The sequence below is a fragment of the Coregonus lavaretus genome, assembly GCF_964263955.1.
Source record: "Coregonus lavaretus genome assembly, contig: HAP1_SCAFFOLD_445, whole genome shotgun sequence".
Lineage (NCBI taxonomy): Eukaryota > Metazoa > Chordata > Actinopteri > Salmoniformes > Salmonidae > Coregonus > Coregonus lavaretus.
The window spans coordinates 45,130-70,833 of record NW_028159343.1 but is presented as its reverse complement, the minus strand read 5'-3'; the positions used below and the strand labels follow the sequence as shown (position 1 = coordinate 70,833).

The window sequence follows — 25,704 nt, the reverse complement described above, 5'->3', positions numbered from 1 at the left end:
GCTGTTAATTTGGACTCAAACACTCTGATCTCTGCTCCAGATTTGATCATTGATGATTCCAAGGATGCATCCCAAATAGCACCATGTCCCCCAAAATACAGTAGTACACTACCCCATTTGTCTCTGGTCAAACGTAGTGCACTGTATGAGGAATAGTGATGCAGACTCTGACTGCCCTGTGACTAAAAATAGACAATGTTATTGCGTCTCAATGGAACAATATTCCAGGCATCATGGCACCAATATCAATAAGGACTGCATGCTGTTGTTGTTGTTGTTGTTGTAGTTAATGAGAGTCTCTTTTAGCCCACCAAGGTCTAGTCTCTTCAAGAGTCCTGGACGGAATGTGTAAAACATCAAATCAATCTTAGAATAACCTTGAAACAATATTTAGATTTATGAGTATTATGCATATTAGACATTTGAGTGCTAAGCTGTTACAGTTTGTGTATACAAAAAAAATAAAAACTTTTCATGAAAAATAGCCAAATATTTCCTGTCCTGGTTTGGAACTTCACATCAGACAATGGGTTACATGTTAGTGGGGGCAATCAAATGAATAAAGCAATAGAAACAATAAACTGTATAATAAACTCATTGTTATCCCTTTATATAGGATTTGGACTAACGTAAATAAAGGCCTAGTCATCTCTCCACCTGCACGGTGTAATGCCTGGCCAGACAGACACCCTGATGTCTCCATATCTACAGTGTGTCTGTCTATCGAAAGGATGATCAGTTGCTGTCTGTCTGTTGACTGTAGTTATTGACTGAACGTAAGGTCCTAAATGGCACCCTATTCCCTACATAGTGCACTACTTTTGACCAGAGCCCTATGTAGAGAATAGGTTGCCATTTGGGACGCAAGACAGGTTGGTATGGAGACTGTTCCATGGTTCTACTTGTCTTGTTTTTCCTGGCTGGGTTTCTTTGTTTTCTCCTCTGCCAGTGGACTCGCTGTGGGTGCAGCTTTTGTGTCTGCGGCTGAAATATTGGACACGTACGCACACACACACACAGGGAGAGAAAGAGGGAGAGAGAGAAAGAAAGGAAGATAGAGAGATCAATCAGTGAGATAAGGCTATATATTTCAGAGCTTGTGATCTTATTCCTACAGTATTTCAAAAATATTGATCTACGTTCAATTTTAGAGTTAGTATGCAGTATTTTCTTTATTTTATATTCCAATGTTGGCAAAAAATTCAAACTATTGCAGGCATATTGTAGAAAGTTGCTGTGTTCCAAAGCACTATCACAGATGTTTGCTTCATTATTATCCAAAATGAAGCCAAATAGTTTAACAGATGAAAATAAACACTGTCTGGCTGAATTCTAAAGATTCCCATTGATGATATCAAAGGGATTAGGATAGTGTGATACTACTGTCTGCCATGGTTGCAGGGACTCGACCTACCTGCTTCTGTGTGTTGTTGTTGTTGTTGTTGTGGTGATGATGTTGCTGCCATGGGAACGGTGGAACATCCTACTTCCTCCTTGGAGACGGAGCACTCATATCCCCCTGCGGCTTCTGATAGACTGTCCTGTGAAAACTCTGCTGGAAACACAGAAAGTGTCCTTTATAGAATAGATGTGGTAAACAGGTCAATGGAATGCAGACCGTGGGAGATAGAAGAATGATGCCGGATTGATGCACATTCAACCAATCTGATCTAACAAAGTGGATATTCTTCAAATCCGTCATGATTGCTATGATTGTAACAGGCCCACAATGTGGTTACTAATTCATTGGATATGTGTGTCTGCGAGCAGGGGTTGTGAGAGAGAGCTTTCAATTTGTGCAGATATGGGATATACATTTTAAAATAAATTATAAATATTGTTTATTTATTTATTGTCTTATCATGATGGAACGGTCCCCAACCCTGTACCCTAGACACCAACCTGAGTGACCCACACACTAAGGAGAAGTCCTTATGTGTTTTATAGGCCTATTGTAAGTAGCCTATATGCAGCCAAGACAGAAAGATAAATACGGTCAGAGACCCACTAAAGCAGCCCTGCCCCCTCAAGATTCAGAGCCTGCCAAGCAGGGTTGGTCCTACAAAGCCAAAGCCCCCTGATGGGTGCATAATATACAAGGAAATTCTCAAAGCTGCTAATGAGAACCTTGACGACCTTGTACCTAGCTGGTGGAGATTCCGGTGGGGTGCCCCTACCCAGGTAGTGGCAGTGCTGGCAACACTAGCTTCAGTAACCCATGTGGAGGGGGTCACACTCGAACAATCAGACAGGGGACAAATTATTGTGGCCCTGGTGGCACAAAATAATCAAAGGTCTGACAGAGATGCTTGGGAAAATGGTCACAACGGAGGACCAGCGTGGGTGTGTTTCAGGGGAAGGGGGTGTATTTTTTTGCTAAATTTTGACTACCTTCTCAAACAGATGCAACTGTATATGCATTGGCACATCAAGTTATTTCTTGAGTTGGGCTCGGGATGGAACAAGTGTTGAACATCTGAGCTTGTGTTTTTTTGTGGGGGATAGGGATCGAGTTTGTATGAGTATGTGTGTGTGTGTGTGAATGTATCCCACATCTGTTGCTATGGGGTAATGATGTTAGGGACAACATAGGATGAATCACAATAATTGTTTACTTGCAAAAAAAAAAATTTTTGTAATGGCAATCCTGGTTATAGGTAACAATCCTTCACATTAACTGCATTCCTTATTACGCATATTATTAGTTAATTGTGGAAATTAATATATGCACGATTTGTTTACAGTATATACAGTCCATATACAAGTCAAGGGGCCTGAATACTTTCCGAATTCACTGTATATATATATTTTTATAACTATATATAATACAAATCGAGGTGAGGGCGTTGGAAAGGCTTTTGGCAGTTGATCTGCTTCTGTTCTGTGGGTGGCATTGTGTGTTCTTTTTGAAGGATGGGTCCCGGTCTCTCAGGGGCCCTGGGATCTGGGGGGACGGGGGTGGTCTGCCGGTCACTGGGATGACAACCCAACAATGGTACGTTTACAAACATATATTATGATGAATTGAATTGAAACTTGTTTCTCATTATGGTAAATTGTGAAATAAGTATAGACAGTTGTAATTGTGATGGCTTAACAGATAATAAGAAAATACTATCAGTATTTACCTGGCTAAAAGAGAAGGAATATAATATATATTGTTTACAGGAAACTCATTCAACAATTTTAGATGAAGTTGTGTGGAGAAAGGACTGGGGGGGGGGGGGGGGGGGGTGAAATATACTTCTCCCATGGGCAAAGAAACTCAAAAGGGGTGATGATATTAATTAACAATAATTTTGATCCGAATGTGCAAATTGTCCAAACAGATCTGCAAGGTGAATGGATGATTTTAAATATGTTATTGGACCATAAACAGATATGGCTCATTAATCTATACTGTCCAAATAATGATGATCCACACTTCTTTGAAAATATATATAATAATTTATCAAACCTACAAGCAATACAATACTCTATTATTATGGTGGGAGATTATAATACTGTTTTAAAAACCTCAATGGACCGTAAAGGAAATCACACTACAAACTATCACCCTCATGCACTTAAGGAATCACGAATATAATGGATATATTGGAACTAGTGTATATATGGAGGCTTAAATATCCTGACCTAGTCAGATATATATGGCGGAGGCTCAATCAAGCTAGTCATCTTGACTACCTTCTTATGGCATTCTCACTGGCACCAAAAGTTTAAAAAGTGTTGATAGGGGACAGAATGCGGTCGGACCATCAAATAATTGGCATATACATTACTCTTACAGAATTTCCATGTGGGCGAGGATATTTTACATTTAATCAATGCCTATTTGATGATAACTTGTTTTTAACTAGGACAGAATAATTTATAACTGACTTTTTCCGACATAACATACAGTAGGTACAGCAGATCTCCTTATCGTATGGGACACTTTAAATGTGCCTTTAGGGGCCATGCAATTCAATACTCATCTTTAAAACAAAACTATTTAGGTCAAAATAGTTAATATTAACAAAGGAAATAGAGGGACTAACATAGAGGTACAAAATAAGTTAGAGGAAAAACAAAAAGAAATGGAGGAATTTATCATGTCACCCATGATTGTAATAAGTTCACCCATGATTCACCAAACTATATTTTGAAAGAAGAAGCAACGTACTTTAAGCATATGTTTTCGTTTCAGTCTCCTCCATAACCAAAGATAATTATATGGATTCTTTTTCTATTAATAATGTAAAATTAACAGCCATACAGAAAGACTCATGTGAAGGCCAAATTGCAGAGGAGGAACTTATTGATGCAATTAAAGCCTTTAAGTCTGGGAAAAATTCAGGGCTGGATGGCTTACAAGTGGAGGTATACCAAACATGTTTTTATATACTCAGAGGACCGTTACTAGCATGTTTGAACCATTCCTATAAAAATTGTAGATTATCAGATACTCAACAAGAAGGTCTGATTTCATTATTTCTGAAACAGGACCCAAGTAGTAAATATAAAGGTCCAGTCCATTAAAAACATTGGAGGCCACTTATACTTCAGTGTTGTAATGCAAAATGCAAAATGCATCGCGTATAGAATTAAAAAGAAGTTGTCGGATATTATTCATCCTAATCAGACAGGTTTTTTATATGGACTATACATTGGAGAAAATATAAGACAAGTACTAAAAACAACAGAACACTATGAAAAATCTGGGAAACCAGGCCTGTTATTCATAGCTGACTTTGAAAAGGCTTTTGATAAAGTACGACTGGAACTTATAATGGTCTGACGGTGATGTGGACATCAGTGGTGGTCAGTGCCGTTTCAGATGAGGGACGACAAAAAATAAAATAATGAGCCTGGCCTAATTTCCATTACAGCATTTTGGATGACTGTCATTCATATTCCATTCACCCAGTTAAATGTAACAGCAATAGATTTAGGCTACTACATGATACTCGAATTTTCCCTATACCCATCATGAGGTTGCTACAACCTAGCCTATGAATGAAAGTTTACAACGTAGGTGCACACAGGTCAAGAGACAAATTTGATGTGACAGACAGTAACACATGGACAGACAGTGACATTCAATACCACCTTGCACACTCTTGCCTGCATGTAGCTGATATTGGGTGTAATCATTAGTCCAACAGTTGCAAACAATAGTTTCTATTGGACAAATTCAGGTATGTTTATCCCCATTTTGTTCCGTTTGCTTCTGTTTAAGAAACGTTTTTCAACAGAATCGGCGGAATGAATACACCCCTGATCACGCGTAAACACAGTTCACAGTTTCATAGCAGCCACGTTGTATTCCTTCTCGTATCTACGTTATGTGGTCTCCTCCTTTCACCACTTCCCTTCGCTTGTGGACTTCAATGCACAACACATCAACTGTATGTGACCAAGCGAAAAAACCTTCCGAAACCAAACCGCTACACACAGCCTACATCGTTGTCAATATATTAACTAAAGTAACGTCATAGTCAACATAGCTAATATAACTAAAGCGTTAGTAAACCCACTACAATCATGCAGTAACGTTAGAGTGTACAGTCAGTAAGCAGTTACACCGGTGGGCCTCAGTGACAATAACTTAGTCAAACCAAAAGCTTACCTTGACTAGGAAGACTTCCAGTGTTGTGTTGGATAGTCATAGCCAGCTAGCTAACATATCATCCCTCTGTTTGAGCTAGAGGCTTCAGTAAACTAGCTAGCTGCATTTGCTACCTAAGTAAATGAAACTGAAAGTTAAAGAAATTGACGAAATCTCTCTCTCTCTCTCTCTCTCTCTCTCTATATATTTCTTTCTTGCTTCTCCTTCATTTAAGAATACATTCATTTGTCAACTACTCACCACATTTGATGCACTGCAGTGCTAGCTAGCTGTAGCTTATGCTTTCAGTACTAGATTAATTATCTGATCCTTTGATTGGGTGGACAACATGTCAGTTCATGCTGCAAGAGCTCTGATAGGTTGGAGGACGTCCTCCGGAAGTTGTCATAATTATTGTGTAAGTCTATGGAAGGGGGTGAGAACAGTGAGCCTCCTAGGTTTTGTATTGAAGTCAATGTACTCAGAGGAGGAGGGAAGCTAGCTGTCTTCCGGCTACACAGTGGTGCTACCCTACAGAGTGCTGTTGAGGCTACTGTAGACCTTATTTTCAAAATAGTGTGTTTTAATCAATTATTTGGTGACGTGATTATATTTAATATAGTTTTATCTAAAAAGGAACACTTTTTAAATGTTTTAAAATTTTAATTTTTATGAAATTCAGTGAGGAGGATGGTCCTCCCCTTCCTCCTCTGAGGAGCCTCCACTGGTGGACATACTCGGTATACATATCCCGTCAGAAAGAAATGATCTCAATACAATACATTTTAATAGAAAGTTAACAAAAATAGATAAGATCTTGCTACCATGGAAAGGAAAATATCTGTCTATTTGTGGAAAAATCACCCTGATTAACTCTTTAGTAATATCCCAGTTTACCTGTTTCCTTATGGTCTTGCCTACACCTAGCGACCTGTTTTTTAAAATATATGAGCAAATATGTTTCAATTTTATTTGGAACGTCAAGCCAGACAAAATTAAACGTGCCTATTTATATAATGAATATGAATTCAGAGGGCAGAAATTATTAAATATTAAAGTATTATACCTCTCACTAAAGGCTTCAGTTATACAAAAGTTCTACTCAAATCCAAATTGGTTCTCTAGCAGATTAGTAAGAATGTCTGACCCCGTGTTCAAGAATGGCCTTTTTCCTTTTATTCAGATTACAACCTCTCACCTTCGGTTATTTGAAAATGAAATAATCTCCAAAAATATTGCTATTTTTATAACAAGCCATAGAAAGTTGGTTGCAATTTCAGTTTAATCCACCAGAAAAGACAGAACAAATAATACAACAATGTATTGGATATACAGTGCATTCGGAACGTATTCAGACCCCTTCCCTTTTTCCTCATTCTGTTACGTTACGGCCTTATTCTAAAATGGATTAAATAAAACATGTTCCTCATTAATCTACACACAATACCCCACAATGACAAAGCAAAAACAGGTTTTTAGAAATTTTTGCAAATGTATTAAAAATAAAAAACAGAAATACCTTATTTACAGAAGTATTCAGACCCTTTGCTATGAGACTCGAAATTGAGCTCAGGTACATCCTGTTTCCATTGATCATCCTTGAGATGTTTCTAGAATTTGATTGGAGTCCACCTGTGGTAAATTCAATTGATTGGACATGATGTGTAAAGGCACACACCTGTCTATATAAGGTCTCACAGTTGACAGTGCATGTCAGAGCAAAAACCAAGCCATGAGGTCGAAGGAATTGTCCGTAAAGTTCAGAGACAGGATTGTGTCAAGGCACAGATCTGCGGAAGGGTACCAAAAAATGGCTACAACATTGAAGGTCCCCAAGAACACAGTGGCCTCCATCATTCTTAAATGGAAGAAGTTTGGCACCACCAAGACTCTTCCTAGAGCTGGCCGCCCGGCCAAACTGAGCAATCTGGGGAGAAGGGCCTTGGTCAGGAAGGTGACCAAGAACCTGATGGTCACTCTGACAGAGCTCCAGAGTTCCTCTGTGGCAAAGGTTCAACTTCCAACAGGACAACGACTCTAAGCACACAGCCAAGACAACGCAGGAGTGGCTTCGGGACAAGTCTCTGAATGTCCTTGAGTGGCCCAGCCAGAGCCCGGACTTGAACCCAATCGAACATCTCTGGAGAGACCTGAAAATAGCTGTGCAACCTGACAGAGCTTGAGAGGATCTGCAGAGAAGAATGGGAGAAACTCCCCAAATACAGGTGTGCCAAGCTTGTAGCGTCATACCTAAGATGACTTGAGGCTGTAATCGCTGCCAAAGGTGCTTCAACAAAATACTGAGTAAAGGGTCTAAATACATATGTAAATGTTATATTTCCGTTTTTTATTTTTTATAAATGTGCAAGCATTTTTAAAAACAAGTTGTTGCTTTGTCACTATGGGGTACAATTTAATCAATTTTAGAATAAAGCTGTAACATAACAAAATGTGCAAAAGGTCAAGGGGTCTGAATACTTTCAGAATGCACTGTATTTGGCTGTTTTAGAAGTAGTCCCTTTTCAGGTTTAGAAGAAGTGACTCCTAAATGCTAACTCCTGTTTGTATAAATTGGTAGCATAGCTAGCATAGAGAAATTGTTGGTGGTAGTGAAAGTTGTTTTTAACTGTAATGGAATTGATTGTTGATGATGACAGGAACATGTCTTGGGGTTCACTTCCATACAAGCATTATAATCAGATGTTTACATCAACATAGTGTGAAATGCACATAAACAAAAGCATCATTCCCCCACACGTTTCCATGGCATTTACATTGTTTTGGTTGAGTTCCATTGATCTCTTTACCATATCTATTCATGGGTTGCACGTTTTGACACAATATTGTTTTGGTTCAATTTTAGGACTGATGCCAACTGAACATTCTACTCAATGCAGTCTCAATTGGTGCTAATGAAGATTGTCTAAAGTGCATTACTGTGGCTTGGAAACACAATTACATTTCAAAAGGAGGCAAAAAATTTGTAGGACAAGCTTTTGTTATCATTGTGATGTCTCCAGATTGACTATAGATGCAGTTTAACTTTAGCTAGCTAGCTAAGATTGAGGGGAGAGCACAGACATTTTAGCTAGCTAACGTTAGCATGGCTAGCTATTTCTGACAAACTTTGCTTTGCCATCTCTCTAAAGTAAACTTGATGACAACACAATAATGGCAGTTGTTTTCTACAAATTATTTGTCTACTTTAGCATTGCCATCCTATTTCCAGGCCACTATTGTCATTAGCCCCAGTTCAGAAAGAATTGGCATTAACCATCAGTCAGACATCAATATGCTGCGGTATCTGTAGGACATTGATAACAATGGCAACGACACGATCGAGTGACGGAGGTGCAACCCAAGAATAGAATGGCACTGACTGTTAAAATGTTCCAATTTCTATATTCCAAATGTTCTTTGGAATGTTCTAATTCCAATTCCATTGTTCCAGTTCCATTCCTGTTTTTATTGTATTGAGGAGAGAAGCACCTCTTCGTCTCATCAGTCGATTTGGCTTGGCATTTACAGTGGGGAGAACAAGTATTTGATACACTGCCGATTTTGCAGGTTTTCCTACTTACAAAGCATGTAGAGGTCTGTAATTTTTATCATAGGTACACTTCAACTGTGAGAGACGGAATCTAAAACAAAAATCCAGAAAATCACATTGTATGATTTTTAAGTAATTAATTTGCATTTTATTACATGACATAAGTATTTGATCACCTACCAACCATTAAGAATTCCGGCTCTCACAGACCTGTTAGTATTCCTTTAAGAAGCCCTCCTGTTCACCACTCAATACCTGTATTAACTGCACCTGTTTGAACTCGTTACCTGTATAAAAGACACCTGTCCACACACTCAATCAAACAGACTCCAACCTCTCCACAATGGCCAAGACCAGAGAGCTGTGTAAGGACATCAGAGATAAAATTGTAGACCTGCACAAGGCTGGGATGGGCTACAGGACAATAGGCAAGCAGCTTGGTGAGAAGGCAACAACTGTTGGCGCAATTATTAGAAAGTTCAAGATGACGGTCAATCACCCTCGGTCTGGGGCTCCATGCAATATCTCACCTTGTGGGGCATCAATGATAATGAGGAAGGTGAGGGATCAGCCCAGAACTACATGGCAGGACCTGGTCAATGACCTGAAGAGAGCTGGGACCACAGTCTCAAAGAAAACCATTAGGAACACACTATGCCGTCATGGATTAAAATCCTGCAGCGCACGCAAGGTCCCCCTGCTCAAGCCAGCGCATGTCCAGGCCCGTCTGAAGTTAGCCAATGACCATCTGGATGATCCATAGGAGGAATGGGAGAAGGTCATGTGGTCTGGTGAGACGAAAATAGAGCTTTTTGGTGTAAACTCCACTCGCCGTGTTTGGAGGAAGAAGAAGGATGAGTACAACACCAAGAACACCATCCCAACCGTGAAGCATGGAGGTGGAAACATCATTCTTTGGGGATGCTTTTCTGCAAAGGGGACAGGATGACTGCACCGTATTGAAGGGAGGATGGATGGGGCCATGTATCGCGAGATCTTGGCCAACAACCTCCTTCCCTCAGTAAGAGCATTGAAGATGGGTCGTGACTGGGTCTTCCAGCATGACAACGACCCGAAACACACAGCCAGGGCAACTAAGGAGTGGCTCTGTAAGAAGCATCTCAAGGTCCTGGAGTAGCCTAGCCAGTCTCCAGACCTGAACCCAATAGAACATCTTTGGAGGGAGCTGAAAGTCTGTATTGCCCAGCGACAGCCCCGAAACCTGAAGGATCTGGAGAAGGTCTGTATGGAGGAGTGGGCCAAAATCCCTGCTGCAGTGTGTGCAAACCTGGTCAAGACCTACAGGAAACGTATGATCTCTGTAATTGCAAACAAAGGTTTATGTACCAAATATTAAGTTCTGCTTTTCTGATGTATCAAATACTTATGTCATGCAATAAAATGCAAATTAATTACTTACAAATCATACAATGTGATTTTCTGGATTTTAGTTTTAGATTCCGTCTCTCACAGTTGAAGTGTACCTATGATAAAAATTACAGACCTCTACATGCTTTGTAAGTAGGAAAACCTGCAAAATCGGCAGTGTATCAAATACTTGTTCTCCCCACTGTAGTTGCATGTTATTACTGATGCTGAGTGAGTTTTAAAGGCTGATATTTTTAAAAGTCCAAGATTGACTATTTATGGTAATGATTCAGAGGGGTTGGGTTAAATGTGGAAGACACATTTCAGTTGAATGCATGACTAGGTATCCCCCTTTCCCTTTCCAATTGATTATTTTCAACCACTGGTTTTCTAATGTTTTTTCTAGACGTTGTGGTTTAATCTATTTTTCCGTTCTGATTTTCAATACTCTATACTAAAATGGGACTATGGGACAAAAAAATAGTGTGTCTTTGTGAGAGGAAAATGTTACCCAGCATAGAGTATCAAAGGCACCAATATTGAGTCCATATTGTAACCTACATATCCAGTAAACCTGGCTCCATCCAGCCACAGCAGGGACTCTGAGCACAGCTCTAGGGTCTATTTTACTACTGAATTTAAAGCAGTTGGCACGGTAAGAGGTGAACACTGCTGCCACGCCAGGACTGCTGCCAGGACTGTATTTTCTTTTCCCATTATGATCTACCTTTCACTCTCCCTCTTTTTCTCCCAATGCCTCTTCCCCATCTCTCTCTCTCTCTCTCTCTCTCTCTCGCTCTCTCTCTCTCTCTCTCTCCCACTCTCTCCCACCCCTCTCTCTCTACCACCCCTCTCTCTCCCACCCCTCTCTCCCACCCCTCTCTCTCTCTCCCTCTCTCTCCCACCCCTCTCCCTCTCCCTCTCTCTCCCACCGCTCTCTCTCCCACCCCTATCTCTCCCACCCCTCTCTCTCCCACCCCTCTCTCTCCCTCTCCTCTCTCTCCCACCCTCTCTCTCCTACCCCTCTCTCTTCCAACCCCTCTCTCTCCCACCCCTCTCTCTCCCACCCCTCTCTCTACCACCCCTCTCTCTCCCACCCTCTCTCTCCCACCCCTCTCTCTCCCACCCTCTCTCTTCCACCCCTCTCTCTCCCACCCCTCTCTCTCTTCCACCCCTCTCTCTCCCACCCCTCTCTCTCGCCCACCCCTCTCTCTCTCCCACCCCTCTCTCTCTTCCACCCCTCTCTCTCTCCCACCCCTCTCTCTCCCACCCTCTCTCTCTACCACCCCTCTCGCTCTCCCACCCCTCTCTCTCTCTTCCACCCCTCTCTCTTCCACCCCTCTCTCTCCCACCCCTCTCTCTCTCTTCCACCCCTCTCTCTCCCACCCTCTCTCTCTCCCACCCCTCTCTCTCTCCCACCCCTCTCTCCCCCACCCCTCTCTCTCTTCCAACCCTCTCTCTCCCACCCTCTCTCTCTCCCACCCCTCTCTCTCCCACCCCTCTCTCTCTCCCACCCCTCTCTCTCTCCCACCCCGCTCTCTCTCTTCCACCCCTCTCTCTCTCACCCCTCTCCCTTTTTCCCTCCCTCCATCCTTACCCTCCATCTGGCAGCGCAGCTTCTCGAAGTCCTCCGCAGTAACCTTGTCGTCGGTTCCCCAGGCCTCCTCGTCCTCTGGTAGCCCCAGATCCTCCTCCCCGGTGGGCAGAGCGTCCGGGCTGGGTCTGTCTGACAGACAGCTCTCTGAGGAACACTCATCATCTCCACCTATATATTGTGTTGAGATAATATGCAGAAGACTAATGTATGTTGTTCACTATAGCTTATGGACAATAAAGTTGCAGTGTATTGTATTCTGTTGTCACAGCGTCTGTGCAAGCAGACAATAAGGTATAAACTCCTCTCATACCGTGCTGCTGCTTGTACAGGTGGTGTTCTACCATGAACTGCAACTCTGCAGGGAGGGAGGGAGAATGCGAGCGAGGTAGAGGGAAAAATACATAATTAAAGGTGTAGGGGTCAATGTCAGTGTTAACAAATCAAACGTCATAGTTGTAATACACTGTATGCCATTATGAACTCATGACATCTTCACCGTCTTGCTCTAAGTGTATAACATATCCATTTATAAAGACCAGAACAAACTGATTAGGTAGATGAAGAACACAATTAGTGCTTTTATCCAGCCATCATTAGCTCTAATCTACCAACACAGCCTTCTTAAGCAGATTCATTAGAGTTGAAGCTGCTTGTAATGTAATAGAAGTGACTTATCCCATATTATTATGTGGGCGATGAATGTGTTGAATATACCTACAGCGCCTTCAGAAAGTATTCACACCCCGTGACTTTTTCCACATTTTGTTGTGTTACAGCCTGAATTCAAAATTAATTAAATCTTTTTTTTTTCTCACCCATCTACACACAATACCCCATAATGATCAAGTGAAAACATGTTTTTAGACATTTTTGCACATTTATTGAAAATGAAATACAAAAGGATCTCATTTACATAAGTATTCAATCAATACTGTAGAAGCACCTTTGGCAGCGATTGCAGCTTTGAGTCTTTCTGGGTATGTTTTTAAAAGCTTTCCACACCTTGATTGTGCAACATTTTCCCATTATTCTTTTCAAAATTATTCAAGCTTTGTCAAATTGGTTTTGATCATTGCTAGACAACCATTTTCAGATCTTACCATAGATTGTCAAATAGATTTAAGTCAAAAACTGTAACATGGCCACTCAGGAACATTCACTGTCTTCTTGGTAAGCAATTCCATTGTATATTTGGTATTGTGTTTTAGTTTATTGTCCTGCTGAAAGGTGAATTCATCTCCCAGTGTCTGGTGGAAAGCAGACTGAACCAGGTTTTCCTCTAGGATTTTGCCTGTGCTTAGCTCCATTCCGTTTATTTTTTATTCTGAAAAACTCCCCAGTCCTTAACGATTACCCAAAACATAATGCAGCCACCACTATGCTTGAAAATATGAATAGTGGTTCTCAATGATGTATTTGCCCCAAACTTACCACTTTGTATTCAGGACATAAAGTGAATTTCTTTGCCACATTTTTTCAGTTTTACTTTATTGCCTTATTGCAAACAGGATGCATGTTTTGGAATATTTTTATTCTGTACAAGCTTCCTTCTTTTCACTAATTTAGGTTAGTATTGTGGAGTAACTACAATGTTGTTGATCCATCATTAGTTTTCTCCTATCACAGCCATTAAACTTTGTAACTGTTTTAAAGTCACCATTGGCCTCATGGTGAAATCACTGAGCGGTTTCCTTCCTCTCCGGCAACTGAGTTAAGAAGGACGCCTGTATCTTTGTAGTGACTGCGTGTATTGATACACCATCCAAAGTGCAATTACTAACTTCACCATCCTCAAAGGAATATTCAATATCTGCTTTTTATATTTTCACCCATCTACCAATAGGTGCCCTTCTTTGCAAGCCATTGGAAAACCTCCCTGGTCTTTGTGGTTGAATCTGTGTTTGAAATCACTTGCTCGACTGAGGGACCTTACAGATAATTGTATGTGTAGGGTACAGAGATGAAGTAGTCATTCAAAAATCATGTTAAACACTCTTATTGCATCCATACAACTTATTATGTGACTTGTTAAGCACATTTTTACTCCTGAACTTATTTAAACTTGCCATAACAAAGGGGTTCAGGCTGTAACACAACAAAATGTGGAACAAGTCAAGGGGTGTGAATCAGAGAAACTAACAGTAGGGAAGAGTAAGGTAAGTTGAGCCATTTTTTACATTCAGCATCACTCCGTCAAGGGAAATATAGTATTTTTTCTACCAAAGAAATCTAGATATATTTCAGGATGTTGTGTATCCCTGGAAATAATCCGAATTCATGTAAACATTACAGATTTGAAAATATAGCTTGTCCAAAAAAAGTGGTCTCTTGGCACAAATTACCCCGGGTATGGGGTAAGTTGAGCCATGGGACATGGTAAATTAAGCCGTCTACAAATGTCTTTACTGAATTAAAAATCACCACTACCGTTTTCAAACCATGTCCATCTTTATTTCCCAAACAAAATTCAACACAATCACAATCGCTTTTTTTGTCTAAGGCTTAACACCTTACAAACACTTTGTACTTTTTGTAACAATTTTAACATAAGCCAGGCCCTGGTGTTAACTCATTTCCCAGAGATAATGCCTTACATTACTCCTGGGAAGAAAACACTTCCCAGGCGTAATGCAAAAAATTACACGATTTGCTCAACTTACCATTGGCTCAACCATTGGCTCAACTTACCTTATGGCCATTGGCTAAACTTACCCCAAGGCAAACATTTTGACTATATTAGCCCACACAGCTAAAATGATGCACTTTCATATTGAAGCTTATAGAGACCCCAACTGATGTATAGAACAATCTTAAAATGATCTACTTTGGTTTAGAGCATCATGAAACCTCTAACACAATAAACTCATTTGACTTGGTGAATATCTGTTTTTTGGACCTAACTTGCTTACCACTTTTTCCATGTTGTGTCTTCCTTCACAGACTCCATGAAATTATGACCTCTTCTTAAATATTTGGTAAAATTATTATTTTCTATGTATGGTTTCCTAGAAACAAGGGTTGCTCAACTTACCTCACTCTCATATGTGTTCTGTTTTGGAAGTGAAGAGTGTGCAAACTGAGGACACAATCAAAACTTTGGGCGGACTAACATATTATTAAACTGAAGAAAGTCACACCGCAATTTAAATAAAGGAGCCTATCTTAAATGACTATGTTGATGCACACTTGATGCTCATGCGTTACCTTCTCTACAATTTTAAGCCATAGGACCTCACCTTTCATGGTGGGCGTGCCTCTTGCTGCCTTCCTCCTCTGCCTGGGAGAGTTCAACAGGGCTGCCTGCAACAACATGTCAGCAGAAGTTAAAAAAGGTAAGCCGGCCAGAAGATAAAAAATAAAATAAAAAATGTAACCTTTATTTAACCAGGTAAGCCAGTTGAGAACAAGTTCTCATTTAGAACTGCGACCTGACCAAGATAAAGCAAAGCAGTGCGATAAAAAACAACAACACAGAGTTACATATGGGGTAAACAAAACATAAAGTCATAAATACAACAGAAAATATATATACAGTGTGTGCAAATGTAGCAAGTTATGGAGTTAAGGCAATAAATAGGCCATAGTGCAAAATAATTACAATTTAGTATTAACACTGGAATGATAGATGTGCAAGAGATGATGTGCAAATAGAGATTCTGGGGTGCAAATGAGCAAAATAAATAACAATATGGGGATGAGGTAGTTGGATGGGCTAATTTCAGATGGGCTGTGTACAGGTGCAGTGATCGGTAAGGTGCTCTGACAACTGATGCTTAAAGTTAGTGAGGGAGATAAGAGTCTCCAGCTTCAGAGATTTTTGCAGTTCATTCGTCTATTGGTTCTAGTTACTAATGAATTCTCTATATATACATTCCATATGAAGGACACAGTTGATTACCTTGTATAACTGGTTTGGAAGACGGTCTTCGTCTATTTCTGTAGGAGGGAAAATAAGAGATGGGTTGTGAATTAAACTGTAAGATAAACAACAGTGATGAAATGTCCTGGGTGGCAGGTAGCCTAGTGGTTAAGAGCGTTGGGCCATGAACCGAAAGGTTGCTGATTCGAATCCCCAAGCCAACTAGGTGAATAACCTGTCGATGTGCCCTTGAGCAAGGCACTTAATCCTAATTCCTCCTGTAAATCGCTCTGTATAAGAGTGTCTGCTAAATTACTCAAATTAAAAAGTAAATAAATGATAAACCCACAAACAGACTTAACAGGACAGAATGTAGTCCTATAGCTGTGTGCCAGTATGTAGTCCTATAGCTGTGTTCCAGTATATAGTCCTATAGCTCTGCCACACTACAGCTGTGTTCCAGTATTTAGTCCTATAGCTCTGCCACACTACAGCTGTGTTCCAGTATATCATCCTATAGCTCTGCCACACTACAGCTGTGTTCCAGTATATAGTCCTATAGCTCTGCCACACTACAGCTGTGTTCCAGTATATAGTCCTATAGCTCTGCCAGAATACAGCTGTGTTCCTGTATATCATCCTATAGCTCTGCCACACTACAGCTGTGTTCCAGTATTTAGTCCTATAGCTCTGCCACACTACAGCTGTGTTCCAGTATATAGTCCTATAGCTCTGCCAGACTACAGCTGTGTTCCAGTATATAGTCCTATAGCTCTGCCAGACTACAGCTGTGTTCCAGTATATAGTCCTATAGCTCTGCCAGACTACAGCTGTGTTCCAGTATATAGTCCTATAGTCCTATAGCAGTATATAGTCCTATAGCTCTTCCAGACTACAGCTGTGTTCCCAGACCCCAGAGGGACCTGAAGATGAATGGTGACTAAGATGACCTTGTGCCAGTGTGTGTGTGTGTGCCAGTGTGTGTGTGTGTGTGCCAGTGTGTGTGTGTGTGTGTGTGTGTGACCTTGTTCCAGTCAGTCCAGATGGTCTAATGACCCCCCTCAGACCTCTGCCTGACGTCAGCAGAACAAGTGGCACGGGGTAGTCACGATGCTGACAATAACTACAACAACAACCACTGGACTGAGCCAACATGTACTATAATACAACCATCACACATACACACACACACACACACACACACAGTATTTTTCTAGGACACCACCACCTTGTTGCCTAGCAACCTAAACATCCCCAGACACCACTACAGTTCAGTGTGTGTGTGTGTGTGTGTGTGTGTGTGTCTGTGTGTGTGTCCATGCGACCTTCATGTGTGAGTACACTTGCGTGTTTGTGTGTACATGTGTGTCTATGTCTGAGTGTGTGTCTGCATATGAAATGTGAACAGCTCTTCAACATAACTGTGATGAGCCTGTATCTGTTTCATCACTCCTCTCTGCACCAAATACCAACTCAGCAGGGTTTAACAGCTACATCAACTGAATGAAAATAAGAAACAACTTGTCTCATAAAAACACAGCAGGCAACAAGCCAGCCCATTTTCATTTTTATTAAAGTGTGTTTGTGATGATGCATCAAACATTCATATTTTTAGCAAATCCCAAGGGTCTGGCCGTCACGTTTTTTGTTTCAAATCCATGTTCTCCAAACTGACTAGGAGTGAATCTCAAATGGAACCCTACTGCAAAGAGCCTATGCTCAAAAGTAATGCACTTTCTCCTGTGGGGCTATGGTTCAAAAGTAGTGGAGTACATTGTAGGGGATAGGGTGTTATTTAGTGAAAAACAGGAGCTGCCGTACACCCAAAAAAAGGGTGTTACTTTATTATTATAGCCCATAGGGTGTATTTGTATTTGTATTTATTATGGATCCCCATTACTTCCTGCCAAGGCAGCAGCTACGCTTCCTGGAGTCCAGCAAAATTAAGGCAGTTATACATTTTAAAAACATTACAATACATTCATAACAGATTTCACAACATAGTGTGCCCTCAGGCCTCTACTCTACTACCACATATCTATAACACAAAATCCATGTATACATGTGTATAGTGCGTATGTTATCGTGTGTTTGTATACATGTGTCTATGTTTGTGTTGCTTCACAGTCCCCGCTGTTCCATAAGGTGTATTTTTATCTGTTTTTTAAATCTAATTTTACTGCTGGCATGAGTTACTTGATGTGGAATAGATTTCCATGTAGTCATGGGTCTATGTAGTACTGTGCAACTCCCATAGTCTGTTCTTGACTTGGGGACTGTGAAGAGACCTCTGGTGGCATGTCTTGTGGGGTATGCATGGGTGTCCGGCATTCAACATGTACCTCTCACAAATACAAGTAGTGATGAAGTCAATCTCTCCTCCACTTTGAGGCAGGAGAGATTGACATGCATATTATTAATGTTAGCTCTCTGTGTACATCCAAGGGCCAGCCTTGCTGCCCTGTTCTGAGCCAGTTGCAAAGTCCCTCTTTGTGGCACCTGACCACACGACTGAACAATAGTCCAGGTGCGACAAAACTAGGGCCTGTAGGACCTGCCTTGTTGATAGTGCTGTTAAGAAGGCAGAGCAGTGCCTTATTATAGACAGACTTCTCCCCATCCTAGCTACTGTTGTATCAATATGTATTTTTCACATGCCTGGTATTGCTTGTACAATTGCGAGATAACTGTCTTAAATAGATATTATGGTTAAAACAGCGATACATTATTTTAATGTGTTAGGATACACTTATATTATTTATTTCAGGTAGACATTTTTGAATCTTACTGTTTGAAACATATAAGGTTAATGCAAGGATTGTGCCTGATATCATGAACATGCTAATTATTAGGTTACCGTATTCACATATTAGTCACTATATACATTTGAAGTATTTGGAGTTGTTGATATGGGACTATTAATTCCCAAAGGGGGTGATTGATGTGGATTTTTAGAGTGGTCCATATCTCTGTTGCTAGGCAAAAACTTAATTGGTTCCTATCGTGGGGTTTGGTGTGTGTGACATAGGAATGTTTATGCTATTTGCGATTATAGGGGGAGATGCATGTTGTACATCAGAATAGGAAGGTTTTGGAAATTTAGCTAAAGCTATGGGAAATATTAGAGAAATACAGGATGCGATTAGTGATTACAGCTAGAGATGTATCAGTCAATATTAATGCAAGGAGGGAAAGTACAAAATCTTCATCTATATCATGAGTGTAGAGTCCATTGATAATGTTGATTGAGGAGTGGGGAATGTGATGTTGGAACTGTATAACGGTGGATATAAGGTTTACAGGATTGGAAATGTGGACCTCAGTCGATCAGATAGCGCCCCAAGTGGCCAGAGGAAAGCTTGGCGGGTCCTCTGAATGAAGAAATTGAGAATGTATTTGAAGTTATTTTTATTGGGATATATTCATCTTCCTATATTGTAGTCTACATGTAACTTAGAAATTGACATGAATCAATGTATTTTCTGGGATGATGTCATGAGGTTAGGAATTCATTTGTATGTTTGGTTTGTTTGGTTCAAGTAATGTTATATCTGTGGAATACTTACATCAAAAAAAGAATGAAAATGGGGGGGATTGATAGTACGTATTTTATAAAGGATTAGTTCATGTTTGATAATTGAGTGCTGCATAAGGATTTGGAGGATGAGGACATTCCATGTATTTATTTATGTCACTGGTGGGTGCCAGAAGGTATGCGGGCCAAGATAGCTGGGGGGCCACTGGTGCTAATCTTAGAAGGAGTATGTGATGGAATATCCTGACTAGGGTGCAACACGATACCATATAGTGTGATCCTATATGTGGCGAGGAGTGACACTCAATAATGGTTGGCAGCTGTTGGATAGAATTAGCTTGCAAACAAGTATACAGTTGAATTCGAAAGTTTACAAACACCTTAGCCAAATACATTTAAACTCAGTTTTTCACAAAGAAATTCCCTGTCTTAAGTCAGTTAGGATCACCACTTTATTTTAAGAATGTGAAATGTTGGAATAATAGTAGAGAGAATGATTTATTTCAGCTTTTATTTCTGTCATCACATTCCCATTGGGTCAGAAGTTTACATACACTAAATTAGTATTTGGTAGCATTGTCTTTAAATTGTTTAAAGCGACCCCCTTTTTCCTCCAAACATAATGATGGTCATTATGGGCAAACAGTTCTATTTTTGTTTCATCAGACCAGAGGACATTTCTTCAAAAGGTACGATATTTGTCCCCATGTGCATTTGCAAATGTCACGCCCTGAAATTGAGTTGGCTAGTTGGTGAGTCAGGGTGTGAATATTCTATGTGTGGGAATTTCTATGTGGACATTCTATGTCATTGCATTTCTATGTTTGGCCAGGTGTGATTCCCAATCAGAGGCAGCTGTCGCTCGTTGTCTCTGATTGGGGATCATACTTAGGTAGCCATGTTGCTTACCTTAGTTGTGGGATCTTGTTTGTGTTCCTGTTTGGCTTGTTGTGTATACAGCCCATAGGACTTCACGTTTTCGTTGTGTTTTGTTATTTTGTCAAGTGTTTATTCGTATTAATAAACATGTACGCATATCACGCTGCACCTTGGTCTGACCCGTCTCTCAGCGATCGTGACAGAAGATCCCACCAAACAAGGACCAAGCAGCGTGGCCAGGAGGAGCAGAAATCATGGACTTGGGAGGAGATATTAAATGGTAAGGGATCATGGACATGGGAAGAGATCCAGGCTGGGATGGATCGCCTTCCTTGGGAGCAGACAGAGGCAGCAAGGGAGGAGAAACGGCGACTTAAAAGGACTCGTCAAGAAGAAAGCCCGAGAAGCAGCCCCAATAAAACATTTTTTTTTTTTGGGGGGGGGGGGGCACGGGGTGGACGACGAGGCAGCAGGAGGCCGTGAAAGGGCTGACTGTAGAGGAAGAGGCCGCTATTTTAGAGGTCCTCCAAGACCTGCGGATCGAGAGTTTAAGAGAGGAGGCCACCACATTACGGGGGCTGATAGGGAGAATAGAGCAGGAGAGCTCCCTTAAAGAGGAGGCGCTGCAGGAGGCCCGTAGGGAGAAGGAAGTAGTGGAGGCACGGAGAGAGGAGCTGGTCAGGCAACAAAAGGAGCGTGTGTTCATTGAGGAACCTAGGTATGCGGAGATACGCACTGTCGCCAGTGCGCATTCACAGCCAGGTGCGTCCTGTGCCAGCGCTCCGCACGTGTCGTGCGAAAGTGGGCATCCAGCCAGGAATGGGTTGTGCCAGCTCTAAGATCCAGACCTCCAGTGGTGCCTGTCGCCAGCCCGGTACGGCCTGCACCAAACCAGTGGTGCGTGTATCCAGCCCGGTACGCCCCGTACCTGCTCCCTGCACCAAACCAGTGGTGCCTGTCGCCAGCCCGGTACGCCCGTACCTGCTCCCTGCACCAAACCAGTGGTGCCTGTCGCCAGCCCGGTACGCCCCGTACCTGCTTCCCGCAGCAAACCAGTGGTGCCTGTCGCCAGCCTGGTACGCCCCGTACCTGATTCCCGCACCAAACCAGTGGTGCGTGTATCCAGTCCAGTACGGCCCATACCTATCCCCGCACCAAACCAGTGGTGCCTGTCGCCAGGCCGGTACGCCCCGTACCTGCTCCCCGCACCAAACCAGTGGTGCGTGTCGCCAGCCCGGTACGCCCCGTACCTGCTCCCCGCACCAAACCAGTGGTGCGTGTATCCAGTCCAGTACGCCCCGTACCTGCTCCTCGCACCAGACCAGTGGTGCGTGTTCCCAGTCCAGCTCCGGTCAGCGGTTCCACTCCGGAGCCAGAGCAGGCTACTCCACCGGTGCCCAGTCCCCCTCCGGTCAGCGGTTCCACTCCGGAGCCAGAGCATTCCGCTCCTCCGGTGTTAAGTCCAGCTCTGGTCAGCGGCTCCACTCCAGAGCCAGAGCAGTCCGCTCCACCGGTGCCCAGTCCAGCTCCGGCCAGCGGTTTTACATTTACATTTACATTTTAGTCATTTAGCAGACGCTCTTATCCAGAGCGACTTACAGTTAGTGAGTGCATACATTATTTTTGTATTGTTTAAATTTTTTTCATACTAAACCCCCGTGGGAATCGAACGCTCTACCAACTGAGCTACATCCCTGCCAGCCATTCCCTCCCCTACCCTGGACGACGCTGGGCCACTTGTGTGCCGCCCCATGGGTCTCCCGGTCACGGCCGGCTACGACAGAGCCTGGATTCGAACCAGGATCTCTAGTGGCACAGCTAGCATTGCGATGCAGTGCCTTAGACCACTGCACCACTCCGGAGCCAGGGCAGTCCTCTCCACCGGGGTCCAGTTCAGTCCCGGTCAGCGCTCCACTCCGGAGCCAGAGCAGTCCGCTCCACCGGTGCCCAGTCCAGCTCCGGTCAGTGGATCCAATCCGGAGCCAGAGTAGTCCGCTCCACCGGTGCCTAGCCCAGCTCCGGTCAGCCGTTCCACTCCGGAGCCAGAGCAGTCCACTCCACCGGGGTCCAGTTCAGCTCCAGTCAGCGGCTCCACTCCAGACCCAGAAGTCAGCCCCACTCCAGGGTCGGGGCCTCTCACACCAGGGTCCAGACAGGGCTTGGTGCATCGCGGGAGGATTGCCGATCCAGGCCCAGACGTCAGCCCCTCTCCAGGTTCGGGGTCTCCCACACCAGGGTCCAGACAGGGCTAGTTGGTGAGTCAGGGTGTGAATATTCTATGTGTGGGAATTTTTATGTGGACATTCTATGTCACTGCATTTCTATGTTTGGCTGGGTGTGATTCCCAATCAGAGGCAGCTGTCGCTCGTTGTCTCTGATTGGGGATCATACTTAGGCAGCCATGTTGCCTACCTTAGTTGTGGGATCTTGTTTGTGTTCCTGTTAGGCTTGTTGTGTGTATAGCCCATAGGACTTCACGTTTTCGTTGTTTTTGTTATTTTGTCAAGTGTTTATTCGTATTAATAAACATGTACGCATATCACGCTGCACCTTGGTCTGACCCGTCTCTCAACGATCGTGACAGCAAACCGTAGTCTGTCTTTTTTATGGCGGTTTTGGAGCAGTGGCTTCTTCCTTGCTGAGCGGCCTTTCAGGTTATGTCGATATAGGACTCGTTTTCCTGTGGATATAGATACTTTTGTACCTGTTTCCTCCAGCATCTTCACAAGGTCCTTTGCTGTTGTTCTGGGATTGATTTGCACTTTTCGCACCAAAGAACGTTCATCTCTAGGAGACAGAATGCGTCTCCTTCCTGAGCGGTATGACGGCTGCATGGTCCCATGGTGTTTATACTTGCGTACTATTGTTTGTACAGATGAACGTGGTACCTTCAGGCATTTGGAAATTGCTCCCAAGGATGAACCAGACTTGTGGAGGTCTACAAATTTATTTCTGAGGTCTTGGCTGATTTCTTTTGATTTTCCCATGATGTCAAGCAAAGAGGCACTGAGTTTGAAGTTAGGCCTTGAAATACATCCCTAGGTACACCTCCAATTGACTCAAATGATGTCAATTAGCCTATCAGAAGCTTCTAAAGCCATGATATCATTTTCTGGAATTTTCCAAGCTGTTTAAAGGCACCGTCAACTTAGTGTATGTAAACTTCTGACCCACTGGAATTGTGATACAGTGAATAATAAGTGAAATAATCTGTGTGTAAACAATTGACTTGCCAAAACTATAGTTTGTTAACAAGAAATTTGTGGAGTGTTTGAAAAACGAGTTTTATGTAAGTGTATGTAAACTTCCGACTTCAACTGTATAAGCTAAGAGATTTCCTTTGTTCAGTTAGTTCATATAGCAATGGGCCACCCACGTGCCGTTTGCTACGTGAACCCGGTACCGCAATATGAAATACTTTGAATCAACTCTCCATGTAAGTGTTTAACTATTCTCTTGCATGCTGAATTACTTGATACAGGAGAAAATCATCATAACAGATGTGTAGTGTCAGCGTTTGTTGCTGGCATTTCATGCCTAAATTTGCTAATCTTGCCAATTAAAACATTATTTAAATAGTTGGCAATATCAGTGGGTTTTGTGATGAATGAGCCATCTGATTCAATGAATGATGGAGCGGAGTTTGCCTTTTTGCCCAAAATTTCATTTAAGGTGCTCCAAAGTTTATGTAATTTATCTTTGTTTCATAGTGTAGTTTCTTCTTCTTTTGATTCAGTTTAGTCTCATGATTTCTCAATTTGCAGTACGTTTGCCAATCGGTTGAACAGCCAGACCTATTTACCATCTCTTTTGCCTCATCCCTTTTTCAATTCCTCCTCAATCCATGGGGATTTAACCATTTTTACAGTCATTTTCTTAATTGGTGCATGCTTATTAGTAAATGGGATAAGCAATTTCAGAAATGTGTCAAGTGCAGCGTCTGGTTGCTCGTCATTACACACCACGGCCCAACAAATATTCTTCACATCAACAACATAGGAATCACTACAAAACGTATTGTATTACCTCTTATACACAATATTAGGCCCATCCTTTGGAATTTTGGTTTTCCTAGATATGGTTACTATATTGTGGTCACTACATCTGATGGATTTGGATACTGCTTTCAAACACATTTCTGTAGCATAAGTAAAGACAGTGTCACGGATTCTGCCGAGGCTGCTCCTCCTCCTTGCTCGGGCAGGCTTCGGCGTTCGTCGTCCCCGGAGTACTAGCTACCACCGTTAGATGTTTCGATGTTTGATTGGTTTGGTCTGTCTGTTGCACCTGTTTCCGTTTGTGTCTGATTATGTGTCCTATATGTTTCCTGCTTTGTGTTTGTTAGTTTGTGTGTTATTTTCCGCCTGTCAGTTGGTGTTGCTTGTGCTGTACTCTGGACTTTGTGTATAGTGACGCACAGTGTTTGCGTTGTCGCTCGCCTCCTTGTTGTTGAGGTCCTTTATTTTGTATTGTTATACAGTTAGTAAAGTCTTGTTTGACTCAGCCTATGCGTCCTGCGTCTGACTCCTCAACCGCATCCACATCAACGCTGACAGACAGGCAGTAGTTACAGTTTGAAGCTTTCTCTTGAGTGGGCAGCCTGATGAAAGCCAGTCAATATTTAAATCACCCATAAAGTATACCTCTCTATTGATATCACATATATTATCAAGCATTTCACACGTTATCCAGATACTAACTGTTAGCACTTGGTGGTCTATAGCAGCTTCCCACCAGAATGGGCTTTAGGTGAGGCAAATGAACCTGTTGCCATATTACTTCAACAGTATTTAACATGAGATCCTCTCTAAGCTTGACAGGGATGTGGTTCTGAATATAGACTGCAACACTGCCCACGTTGGCATTTCTGTCTTTTTTTTGTAAACGTTATAAACTTGTATTGCTACCACTGTATCATCAAAGGTATTATCGAAGTGAGTTTCAGAGATTGTCAGAATATGAATGTCATCTGTTACTAGCAAATTATTGATTTCATGAACCTTGTTTCTAAAGCTACATATGTAAACGTGGGCTATTTTTAGCACTTTTCTGGGATGGTTGATTATTTGTCTTGCTTTATTGGGAAGCTTAGCAGAGGTAAACATACTCAGGTTATTTTTATTAGTGCAGAGTGAGCTGCACACAGTGGACACCACCTCAGTGCTAACACTATTACTCTGGTTCATAGGCATATGATTACTGCATACAATAGCTAAAGGAGGCATTCCGGGCAGTAAGAGGGACATCAATTAGGTTATTTACTATGTGTCTTCCAACGCCCCTAGGATAATGTACATTTGCTTAAGCATTATGATAACTCAGCGACACA

General features: G+C 42.1%; 1 protein-coding gene across 1 annotated transcript in view; it reads right to left on the bottom strand.

Annotated features, from left to right (window-relative positions):
* Positions 1–231: 231 nt before the first annotated feature.
* The window catches only part of LOC311122977 (protein phosphatase 1 regulatory subunit 1A-like), a gene marked incomplete at both ends in the record, with an annotated part of 70,599 nt that continues 45,126 nt past the window's right edge, over positions 232–25,704 (bottom strand). Inside the window, 6 exons of the mRNA XM_084197270.1 lie at positions 232–335; positions 1,415–1,555; positions 12,103–12,270; positions 12,413–12,457; positions 15,339–15,402; positions 16,001–16,038. Of these exons, the coding sequence (XP_084053396.1) occupies positions 232–335; positions 1,415–1,555; positions 12,103–12,270; positions 12,413–12,457; positions 15,339–15,402; positions 16,001–16,038 (560 nt within the window). The remainder of the gene's footprint in view (positions 336–1,414; positions 1,556–12,102; positions 12,271–12,412; positions 12,458–15,338; positions 15,403–16,000; positions 16,039–25,704) is intronic.